Raw genomic sequence first — 12,376 nt, forward strand, 5'->3', positions numbered from 1 at the left:
GGGTGCTGTCTCCTGAACATATAGGAACTATTCCGCTCGCTCAGGAGAGCACAAGGCCCCTACCGTGTAGGGTGGACACGGTTGGCCTCCTCCCTCAGGCCTCAGGCTCCTCCTCCTCCCTCCCGTGACAGGCCGCCCAACCTGCTCCTGTCCTGTCCTGGTTGGTTCTCCTATGGCCTCCTACTTGCTGGTTTGGCCCCGGGTAGAAGAAGATTAAACCTGACGGCAGGGGTTGGTCATCTTTTTTTCTTAGATCTCCCTTGGCACCGGCCCTGGCCCCCAAACGAGGCACTCAGGAGAGACGGGCAGCTCGCCAGTGAGCCACTGTCAAGGCAGTTCTCCTGTGCCGACCAGCCCGGCTGGGGCTGCGCCCGTATTTAAATGAGTCAGATATAGGGACTGGAAGCCTTACATCAAGGCCTACTCTAAAACCCAAATCTCCACCCTTAAGAGCAAATCCTTAGGAAATAATTGGTGCGGTGGGCAAATATACGTGGTCAAGGAGTTCATTATCAACCAAAGTGCCTGACAACGTTTTACCATAGTCACAGAGCCAGGCTTCCACCCTACCCTGGCACCTGGGAATCAAAAAGACCCTGGTAGGAATTCGGACTCATACCTATGTAAGAGTTGATGGTCCTGGCCGCGTCATTTAGCATTGCTAAGCCTTGATGTTCTCACGTGTAAAATGGAGCTAATAAAACCCACCTCCACGGTCAGTGAAGAGCTACCCCAGGGAAGCAGTGTGGGTGTGAGGAGGGAAGCCCTGCCTGCCAACGCGCCACAGACTGCTGGCCCTTGGGAGTCCCAGTGAGGGGAGGCTGGAGGGTATGAAGCAAAGTTTAAGACGACATCAAAACCCCGTTTCTGGCCTACAAATGGGTTGGATTATCAATATTTCAATTCTTTTCAATCCCAACTGATACGCCGATGAGCTTGCATTCCCACGCTCCCTGGGAGCAGATGGGCCGTAGAAGGAGTCCAGTGGAGGTTGAAGCCCCAGGTCCAAACGAAGTCCCGCCCAGACTACAGAAGACACAATTGGGAGAAGCTTCTCCACAGATGCTGGGGATCTCCCTACCTTATAGCCAAGACGGGCCGCCCGCTGCAGGAGGGTCTCGCCCGCGTTTTTGTTCACTATGAGCCGACGTGCCTCTGGAGGGATCTGCCGGGCTGTAGGTGACTCAGAGGCCTCCTCTGGGCCGGCACTTCGGGACTTAGAGGGCGTGCATGGTTCTGTGGGTTTCACTGGGGTGGGAGGCTTGGGAGATTTTGTCTTCTGCTGGCTCCAACGACCTTTGCCCTGGAAAGCAGAGATGGGGCCCTGGGTCAGCACAGGTGCCCATCCACACCCACCCAGATGTTGAGGGGCTCAAATCCTCAACCACATAAGCCGACAAATGACCAAGGGATTGGAAATCAGAGACAGAGGGGACATCCCAGCTTCCCCAATGCACTCCACATGCCTTCTTTACCTGCCTCCATTCCATTTGTTGCGGTTTTGACAAGTCCTATTTCTAAATGAGTGAAGCAAACGGATAGGAAGGAGAAGTGGAGATAGGTATCTTTGACCAAAGACGTACAGCTGCTAAGGCTTTCACTCTTGTCGCAAAAACCTGCCTCCTAACCTGCCCCAGGCTCTTCCCACCTTCCTGCACACCCCAGCCCTGGATCACATCCATGCCCACCTTGCGCATGGTGCAAAGCACATGGGCTCAAGAGTCAGAAAGATGTCAGTTTGGAATCTTGCCTCTGCCACCCACTAGTTACAAGACCTGGATTAAGGCCCAACCTCTCCGAGCCTCACTTTCTCACTTATGGGCTCTTCACATGGGGGAGGAACCGTGTTTGAGAAACTGGACTCGAGGAACCAGACCGAAGGAGCGTCATTTACACCGGACCTAAGTTAGAGGATGAGATTCTAAACTAGGAACTGGGGGAAACTGGGTGGCTCAGTGGGTGAAGCGTCTGTCTTCAGCTCAGGTCATGATCCCAGGGTCCTGGGAGGGATCCCTGAGACTGGCTCTCAGCTCAGCACGGAGTCTGCTTCTCCCTCTGCCTCTCTCCCTCCCCCACTCATGCTCTCGCTCATTCTCTTTGTGCTTCTCAAATAAATAAATACAATTTTAAAAATATATAAATAAACTGAGAGCTTAAGTTGTAACTGGACAAGACTTCAGAGGACCTTGCGAGAGGTGGGTCCACCTTGCGTGCGGGAGGGACATGAATCACTGGGTGGCCAGAGGGCAGACTCTAAGTTGCCCTCATCAGATTCTAAGTTGGCCCCCGATGATCCCCCTGATATTTGTGCTCTCACGTAGCCCCCTCCTGCACCGAACAGGGCCGATCTGTGTAGCCAACAGGAGTGCGCAGAGGTGACAGTGTTTGACTTCCAAGGCCACTTCCTAAAAGACAATGTGGCTTCAGCCTTACTTTTTTTTTGGATCACTTGTTCTGGGGGAATCCAGTTGTCACGTCATGGGGACTCTCAAGCAGTCCTTTGGAGAGGTCCCCAGGGCAAGGCAAGGAGGCATTTCCTGCCAATGACCAGCCATGCGAGGTAGCCCCCCTGGAAGCAGACCCTCCCGCTCCAGTCAAGCCTTCAGTTTAATGGAGCCCTGGCTGACACCTTGACCACAACCTCACAGGAGACCCCAAGCCAGACCCAGCTAATCTGCTCATGAATCCCTGACCGCCAGAAGCTGTGGGAGTTAGTGTGTTTGTTGTTGTGTTGAGGTAAGGTTGAGGATAATGTTAGAGCACAAGAGACAACTAACACATACCACTTATCCAAATCCCTCAGAGCATTACTAAAGTCTCACAGAAATCCTATGTCTTCTACAACCTTTTACAACAGTCTAGACTTCCTTCTCCACATATGCAAGCCACCTAGCCTGAAACAAATAATCTGATACTTGATGCCAGACTTTTAACTTCCTTATACCATTTCATGGACAAGTCTGGCCTCCTGCTGGGTTTGAGGCTCCTTTGGGGCAGGGTTCACATTGTCATCTTCTCTTTTTTTTAAAAAAGATTTGATTGATTTATTTGACAGACAGAGATCACAAGTAGGCAGAGAGGCAGGCATAGAGAGAGGGAAGCAGGCTCCCCGCCGAGCAGAGAGCCCGATGTGGGGCTCGATCCCAGGACCCCGGGACCATGACCCAAACCGAAGGCAGAGGCTTTACCCCATTGAGTCACCCAGGCGCCCTGTCATCTTCTCTTTTGTTCCTTACAGCACTTCACTCCGGGCTGGACACATCATCACAACACGTATTTGTTGACTTGATTCAAGCCAGCTCTGTGTAGAGCCCTCGGCAGACTGAAAAGTTACCGAAAATCATGAAGCTTGGAAATCGATGGCAGCAGGGAGAAGACCAGAGCCCAGGGCATTTGTCTCCTCTGGTAAATCCCAAGAGAACCGGAACTGCTGTCCATCTGCATCTCCACAGGGCAGAGAGGTCCAATCACTAGCAGGAAGGCGCGGCTGATCAGTGTCGGGTGTAGCTCTACAGCCACGAGGGCAGAGGTAGGTAATGGCCATACTGGAGGATGCTGGGTAAAGTGCCTGGGTTTTTGCTAAGCCAAGCCGGGAGCCAAAGGGTGACTTTCCTTCTGGGGGCAAGAGCCACCAGAGACAAGGGAGGCTGCCTGAGAGGGGGAGGAGCAAGAGCAAATGGGGGCCCCGCCCCCTCCCCTCTTCCTCCCTGGCTCAGAGCCCCTGTGGGAAGAAGCCTTTGGCCGATGCCCCAGCTTTAGTGTTGCAGGCGCGTCCCCCGCCCTCCCCCCGCCCTGCTTCCCACTACAAAGCACCATGGCATGGGGGCATCCAGAGCAGGTGGTGGGGACTGGGAGAGAAAGAAAGGCGGGAGGGAGAAAGGGAGGCCCTGTGAAGGGACAAAACCTCTCTGGGAGGAACATTTCAGCAGACACTGCCAGGCGGAATAACCAGACACAACTACCAGCGCGTGCTGCTGAATGTCAGGCAGCCAGTCACCTTTGTGTGGGATGGGGCCGTGTGAGGGAGGAGCAGGGGGAAGAGGAGGGGGACGCCCACCTTTCACCAGAGCTGCTCAGCATTGCAGTGTGTCCCTGCCTGGGCGCCCCCAACCCCAGCGTCTCCCAGATATAGACGGAAGCCACCCGTTGACCGGGTGGAGGCACACGGAAAGAGCCCGGGGCGGTGAGACCCACGTCACCACTCGTGACCACTGAGTAACCTCGTGCCAGTCCCTTAGCCCCCTGGAGCTTTGCTTTCCTCACCATAAAACGAGGACAACAGTGCCTACCTCTAACAGCCACTGCGGGAATTAAGAATGGCCACGTGAAGGGAGCACTCAGCTCGGTCCAGGCTTCTTTATTCCCCCTGCCCCACTCCCTCTGGCGGTCTGAGGGAGTGGTCACGGCTACCTTGCCATTCTGTGCCTCTGTCCTCTCATCCTTGCCTCAACCTGAAGCTCAAGGATGTACACCAACCTCAAAGAGCACTTTATGATTATCAAAGCCTTTTACAACCCTTGCCTCCTTTGTTCCCCCAAGCACCCTTGTGAGATGGAAAGGGCATGGAGTATCATCTCCATTTTTTTAACAGATTTTATTTATTTATTTGACAGAGATCACAAGGAGGCAGAGAGGCAGGCAGAGAGACAGGGGGAAGCAGACTCCCTGCTGAGCAGAGAAAGGAATGTGGGGCTTGATCCCATGACCCTGGGATCATAACCTGAGCTGAAGGCAGAAGCTTTAACCCACTGAGCTACCCAGGCACCCCTCATTTCCATTTTTAAAGATGAGGAAATAGGCTTGAATACCTTGTCTGAGCTAGAACCAGATTCCAGGAGGGGCAAGGGAAAAGGAGGGGGAGATAAGCATCTGGGTCTCTGGCCTTTTGCCATTGCCACTCCAAGCTGGAAAGAGCTGGAAAAATCACAACCACCAAATAAGCCCATTCTGACCTTTGGTGGTTTTTTTTTTTTTTTTTTTTTTTTTTTGGCGGCCAATGACATCAGAGCCTGGACCTTTGCTTCTTTCAAATGTGAAGTTCACCCGAGGACTGAGGACCATGTTACTTTTTGCAAATGGTACAACACGAAACCCAAAACCAATGATGTGAACATCAGACCCCCCAAAAAGATGTCAATTATTCAATTATGAACAGGGATTCTAGAATGCTGGCCTGGCTACTGACTGGTGAGTGCCTCTCTGAGAAGCAGAGGAACTGGTGAGCTGGTGGTGGGAGCGCAGCTCCAACTCTCAGTCCTACCCTCAGGCAACCTTTGTCCGGACATCAACATCCCTGCTTCTGCAAGTGGCTTTCTCCCTTGATTGACTCAGAAAACTCTGACTGGGTTTCCAGGGAGTTAAGCCCAGACGAAAGCTTCCTGATTGGATGTTAACAAGCTATTCAGGCGAACATCCTGCCATATTCTTCAACTCTTCCTTAACTCAAAGGAAATCCCAGGCCTGTTGAGGAAAAGCCAGGAAGAACCAAACCTGAGAGTTTTCAGGCTCTTACTGTTAACTGGTAACTTTAGGTCCCATTCTTCAAATGTAATCCCCAACTCGCCTAGAACTACTTCAAAATGCTTCAATAAATATGAGTTAATTTGGTCCTCCCCATCCACTTACTCACTCACTCACTCACATGACTGTTGATCAAGGAGCCTCGGGAATGGCTGCCGCCCTAGCCCGCTCCCTTCCCACCAACTCCCCTCATTGGCAACGCACCTTGGCCTCTTCTGAGACGTTTGCCATGTGCTTGGTCTTGCACTTCCGTTTTCCTGATGGCTTTTCTGAATTTTCAAGGCAGGCTGGCTCCTCCAGGTTATTTGGGAGGAAACCGTTTGGTGAATCCGAGATCCCCTGGGCTTTGTTGGGCAAGAGAAGGTTCCTGTTCCTGAGGCGGTGCTCCGAACTTTGGGAGGAAGTCTTCTGCTTCCGAGCCTTTAAATCTGAAGGCAAGAAACAGGAAAGAATGGATGTCAGGGAAATGGAGCACAGAAAAGCAATGCCTTCCTCTACGATGAATCAGGAGGCTTTGGGGAGTCGAATCTCAGTGCCGAGTTGTGTAACGAGTAACTACCAGAGTCTAGTGTGGTGCCAATAATGCCACTAAATGCTTCGCAAGTGCCCACTGTACTTCAACAACAAAGTCCCTGCTCTCCGAGCCGATGACCACTCCCAGCCCTGCCAGCAGGGGGCGGCCCAGGTGGCTGTCCCCAAGATGAGGGTAATTTTAAAAGGATTTCCCCATAGCCCAGAGCAAATCAGAACTTTATTTTCAGCTTTTTCCCCATCCCCTTTGTCCCTTTCCCTATTCCAATATGAAATTTTCAGCTCAGGTCATGATCCTCGGGTGGTGGGATGCATCCCCCATCAGGCTCCACGCTCAGCATGGAGTCTGCTTGAGATTCTTTCCCCTTCCTTGTCTCTCCCCCTGACGCTCCTCCCCCCACTCACCCCCCCAATCTAAAATAAATAAACAAAACTTTTATTTTAAAAAAGTGTGCTGTGATTCTTACCGCTCTTTCTGGATGGAGCCCTGAGTGGCCCTGGGAATTTCATTGCCAAGAGCCTCATCCCACAGGCCAGTCCTAACCCTCAGGTACAGGGGGGATAGTTTGGGTTAACCCTTATCTCTTAACTAACATTAGCATCACATGGCTTGGCCACTAGCTGCGTAACTAGCTGGAGGCAAGTTATAACATCCCACAGTTTCTATATCTGTAAAATGGAGAAGACCTACTCCACATCAGAGGACTGGTATGAGAATTAAATGAGGTAGCATACACAAAACCCCTTTATAAGGTGTTATCAAGAGAAAGGCATCCTTACCATATTATTTCAGTAAGCTCTTCAGGGAAGGCCCTGCCCATGTGTTCTTTATTTCCCCCACAGGACTGAGCACATGGCAAAAGATCGGTATGTCTATGAAATGAATAACTGCAGCCTCAGTTTCTCCAATTTGTGAACCAAGAGGGTTGAGCAAGATCCAAGAATTCTCAGTTGGCTTCCCTCCACCGTGGCACGTGTTCTCACATGTGACATTACCAAGGCCAAGTCCAGATGTGGGAGCCATCACCAGAGTACGAAGAACTGGCTCTAGGTTATGGGCGGCACTTAGGAGGCCAGCAGCTGTCACACCAGCGCTTTCTCCCAACTCTCTCCAACCCGCTCGTGGGTCCCCACACTCATGCAAGAACTGCCACGTTAGATGGCTTCTAATGGCAATTCCAACGAGAACATTCTCAACCAGGGCTTTTGATGCAACAAGCCTGGGCTGAGTCAAAAGAGGAAGGAACAGAACGGTGCCTTGTGAGGGGGGACGTCAGGAAACATGGGGAAGCCATATTGCGGCATTCACCGCCCGAGGAAAAGCAGGAGCTCCCTCCCCGGCTTAGCCAGGGCGGGGCAGGCTCTGGAGTTTATACAGCTGCAGTGGAGTAAGAACTTCATAGTAGCACAGAAAGAAAGAGAGTAGACATAGTAGCTGCGCGAGTGGAAGCGCCTCTTCCTATCCCCTCTGCAGGTCAAGGAGGGACATATCGAAGCCCAGGACAAGAGGAAAGGTTGTGAGGGCGCCTGGGTGGTTCAGGCAGTTGACAGTCTGCCTTCGGCTCAGGTCACGATCTCAGGATCCCGGGATCGAGCCCTGTGACAGGCTCTATGCTCAGTGCGGAGTCTGCTTCTCCCTCTCCCTCTGCTCACCCCACCCCTCATCCTGACTCGTGCTAGCACTCTCTCTCTCTTTCAGATAAATAAATATAATCCTCAAAAAAACCAGAAAGGTCATGAGGCTCAGACAGAAATAAGGTGACCAGGGGCACCTGGGTGGCTCAGTGGGTTAAAGCCTTTGCCTTTGGCTCAGGTCATGATCCCAGGGTCCTGCGATGGAGTCCCGCATCGGGCTCTCTGCTCAGCAGGGAGTCTGCTTCCTCCTCTCTCTCTGCCTGCCTCTCTGCCTACTTGTGATCTCTGTCTGTCAAATAAATAAATAAAATCTTTTAAAAAAGAAAAGAAAAAAAAAGAAATAAGGTGACCTGTCTAGTTTGGCCTCTGCCTGACTTCCTCATGTCAACCTGAAAGACAGGTAGTAATAGGAAGGTTCAGAGCTTTCCTGAGAAGAGAGATGTTTGCCAGGCAATCCCTTTATGAAGATGTCACCACTGGATCTGGAGGAAGGCAACCAAACCATAAGCCAAAGCCAAGAGCCTTGACTCAAGACCCTTAGCCACATGCATGGAGGGAGCATGACCTACATTTCAACAACCAAGGCTGCCCCCAAATCCAACAGGATGCCTTGCCAAGCAGTGTTCTCCATGCCCTGGGAGGTGTTTACGTAAAGGCTACCTGTCCACAGTGCTACAGAGATCTCTGCTTTTCGACGGAAAATGGAACCAGGTAATCTCAAAAGTCCTTCTGATTCCAAACCAGTAAGTTCCGTGGGAAGAGTCCCAGCTCAGAGGAAACCAGCTCTCAGTAAAGACTAGGTGACACCAAAGCTCCTCCTCATCCTAACGCAAGCGGCTGAGACCAACGACTTGACGCCGCGTTCCTGACCAATCCCTTATGGCTCTGGCAGGAAAAAGGGAAAATTATCCTCAGTCTCCCACAGTTGATGACGATTAGCTCCATTACCCTCTGCAGTGTGGGGATGGTATCAGCTACATCTCTGCTTAAACCGAGCTGGAAGTGAGGGTTAGCCTTCTCTGCGTTAGAGCAAACCCAGAATCTACTCTCCCTTCGGAAGGCAGTTCTTCCATTTTCAACCATAGGGAGACTGTGGATCTTTCCCACCGGCTCAGGATAAATACATTATCAGAGACAATCAACTGTTGCTTCAGGGGCAGAGGTCAAAGGAAGAGTGAGACACAGATATGCTCTTATGGAACCCAGAGACATACTTTTTGTTCATCTAGAAACATGTTACAGAAATGCTGCCCCCCCAACACACACACACAAAAAACAACAACAGAAATGGGCCTGACCAGTACTTAGCAGAACATACTGATACAGGCCTCGGTGATAGTCTGTGCCTCCATGATTACACATGACAGCATCTGGCAGAGCCAAATAGCCAAAGAAAGCTTTGTTTTCTCCTTGGTCTGCCTGCTCTTCCGACTCAGGTCGAACAAAACTGATGCCACCTCGGGTCACCTCAAAGCTTCATTCTGCCTCTTAATAACCTCTGTAGCTTTAATTGAGAAAGCAAAGTTGTGCCCGCTTCTACTTGAAGTTCTTCTGTTAAGTTGAAGGAACTCTGTACTTCTTTTTAGTGTAGGGGCTGATGGCATCCCAGGAAAGGCAGCCAATGCCTCTTTCTTCTTGAACCCAGGATTCTAGGAGAGAGAACCCAGCCTCCTAAGACCCAGCTCCCTCAAGCCAACCAGAGAACTCCCTGGTATCGAGTTGTCCCATGCCAAGGAAGCCACTGTGGCCTTGCCCAGGGGTTCAGACTCTTACACGAAACCGGAGGGCTCGGGCCTTCATGTCCTCCGCTCCCCTGCAGGTCAGTCCAAACTCATTCAATCTGAACCCCAAGCCAAAAACTGGGGCCTGGAGTTGAGCGACCACCTCTGGCAGCTGGAGCTCACAGCACCAGGTTTCTACGGGTGCAGAGGCCTTCGGCTGGCGAGGAGAAGGCGGAGGTGGGAACACCCGAGATGCCCGAGGGTCCCCAGAAGCCAAAGTCACTGTGGCCTGGGGCTGAGGGCCAGCAGCTCGCTGGGGCAGCAGCCCGCAGCCAGCCTTACCTGCTCTCCCTTTCCGCCGCTGCTCTTCTTCTTGCTCTGTCAGGTACTCCCCAGTCTGATACTTCCGGCTCTTCTGTCGTCTCCGCTTCTTCCTCTTCACCAGGCCCTCCTCCTCGTCTTCCTCCTCCTCCTCGTTGGTGTCCCACATTTGCCGGGCAGCCTCTGTCCTCCAGGGCATTTCTCGGGCTCGCCACAGGTGCCGGCGGCCCTGGCTCAGCAGAGTCTTGTCCTGGGCATGGTGGCTGCGATACTGGGTGTCCCGCTGGGTTTTTCTCACCTTTCGACGCTTAGCTGGGGTAGGGGTCACATCTTCTTCCTCCTCTGTGGGGAAGACCTCCTGGCTTCCCATGTCACTGTCTGCCACACCAGCAAAGGGGCTACAGATGCCTCCTGTGGACGGGATGTACAGAGGACGGTCAGGGACCTCTTCAAAGGACAAAGAGTATGATGGCGAAGCAAGTGCCCCGGATTAGAAGCTTGAAGGTCTGGGTTCAAGTTCAGGCTCTGCCAGTTATTAGCTGTGTGCTCTGGGAAGGTTCCTTCACTTCTGTTTCCTCCTCTATAGAACAGGGACACTGTTCTCTGCCTTACTGGCCTCACAGGACTGTTGTGAGGCTCAAATGAGATAATCCGCCCAGAAGCACTTTACAGAGTCCAATATGCCACACAAATTATCGAGTATCGAAGTCACACGCCCTTCCTCATCCATGTTGCTGTGACTTTAAGTCATTGCACAAACTCTTACTTAGTGCATACAAGGCGCGGAGCATTATGTGAGAAGCAGGAGGGGGCCACGGGTCCCTGCCCTTTGAGAAATCAGGGTTCAGTGGCAGGGGAGGGAGGGCAGATCAGCAGCGTATCCCGGCCCCTGCTCACTGACAGAGACTCCCCGGGCAAGCAGAATCATCACAGAAGAGTCGCAGGAAAAGTGAAGCAAGGAGTCCCTTTCCTGTGACACAGCCTGGGTTAGACCCCCCCCCCAAATGCTCATACACAGACCCCCACCTCCTAGTAAGTGGCCGAGAGTCCAGGGGTGGAGCTCTGTCCCTGAATGCCCCCCTCCTCCCCACCACAGCCGCTCCTCCCAGCCGGGCAGGCGCTTCCCTCCCCTCTCCGCAGCACCCCAGCATGATGGTACCTTTCCTGGTCTCCTCCACCATCTTGCCAAGAGGCCATTTTCATCCCCACTCCTTCCTTCAACTGTGCTAACCACAAAAGTACAACCCTTAACCGGCCGGTTTAGCGCAACAGCAGATCTGACAGTCTCCCTCCGAAGCAGCTCTGACAGCCAACCACCTTTCTCCCAAGGACTCGCTATTAAATTGACAGTCCCCAAACACAAGCGAGGTCAGCAGAAGAAAGAAATGGTTTCGAGGCACATGAACAGTCCTTAACCAAAGTTTCAAGTGAGTCAGACCGTTTAAAGAGAGCAAATATTTAGCAAAATGTCCATATATAGACCAGGCAAGGAACAAAGTGTTCTGGTTAATCTAATATTCTGGTTAATACGGAATCACCATAGAGATCACACAGGGATCACCAATTTCCAAAGAATCAAATACAGTACAATGTGTTTAACAGTAAAACGAGACTGGGTATAATGTAATCACTCTTTGATGATTCAGAAGACACTTCAGGATTTTGCAAGGCCTCCAGGCCGTCATTACGAGCCCCAATTACCACGGCGCTCTCCATGTGCTGAGGTGCCAGTTAATAGAATGTCAGCTAGCAGAGTTTACACTGCGCCCTGCTTCTCCATTCCATCCACTTTGCATGGAAATACGGGTGAACCAGGGCAACCACTTCTAGCGCTACATACCAACGTGGAGGCTAGTGCACACTAGCAGGGACTAGAAAGAGCTTTTTTTTTTTCACACACTGAATACAAATTCAGGAGACCAAATGTGATTCTACCGGCTCTGACAACCCGGTGACCATTTCCGACTTTGTTCATGCCTGTCACCCAGGGCAGTAAGTCCAAAGGTTGTATGTCCGTGCCTGACACTGGCGCCGCTCATCACGAGAAGCCAAAGCTTGGAGTAGGCCAGGTTTCCTGGGTGGCATAGGCCTTGCCTCTTCCCACCATTGGCCGCCCACAAGAGACAGCAAATCCCTGCTCGGAAAAGCCCCGTGTGGGAAGTCGAAGCAAGCACTCCTAACGTCATGGGCCGTGTTCCCCCTCCCCTGGGCTCTCCGATCTCTGCAAGGAGCTGGGCATCTTAGCACAGTGAGTCAAATTCTCAGCTCTCCACCTGGGCCAAAGGCAAAATCGCTCAACCAGATTTCTACCTCTCTCTGCAGAGAAGGGCCAAGGTGGGCCACGGCTTCAGACTCACTCACCAGACTGACTGCGCGTTCGCGTGCTCAGAACCACGGGGATGAAGTCACGGAAACTGCTCTTTGCTTTCTTCTCCAAGGAACCTGGAGTGATGTGTGGTTTCAGGGCAGAAGGCAGAAATATCACAATCAGGAGTCCAGGGACTGGACGCCGCCCCCTCCCACCCACCCAGGAGGCCTGGGTGCAAAAATCAAGGGAGGGTTTGCATCCTTCCCAGGGTCTCCTTGGCTCTCCTCATGCTCTCACCTGCGTGCCTCTCTCGGAGAAGGAGCACCTCCCAGTAGTTTTT

The 12,376-nt window shown here is 52.2% G+C and overlaps 1 protein-coding gene across 3 annotated transcripts in view; it reads right to left on the bottom strand.

The window, feature by feature from the left end:
- Positions 1-12,376, bottom strand: part of BCORL1 (BCL6 corepressor like 1) — a 59,588-nt gene that overhangs the window by 14,813 nt on the left and 32,399 nt on the right. For 2 of the 3 annotated variants that reach the window (XM_044234554.1, XM_044234555.1), the window contains 4 exons: positions 12,090-12,170; positions 9,750-10,139; positions 5,725-5,948; positions 1,082-1,303 (listed from right to left, as the gene is read on the bottom strand). In XM_044234554.1, coding sequence (XP_044090489.1) covers positions 1,082-1,303; positions 5,725-5,948; positions 9,750-10,139; positions 12,090-12,170 — 917 coding nt within the window. The remainder of the gene's footprint in view (positions 1-1,081; positions 1,304-5,724; positions 5,949-9,749; positions 10,140-12,089; positions 12,171-12,376) is intronic. The other variant, XM_044234556.1, reaches the window with a different exon arrangement.

Source organism: Neovison vison, chromosome X (assembly GCF_020171115.1).
Source record: "Neovison vison isolate M4711 chromosome X, ASM_NN_V1, whole genome shotgun sequence".
NCBI classification, from domain to species: Eukaryota; Metazoa; Chordata; class Mammalia; order Carnivora; family Mustelidae; genus Neogale; species Neogale vison.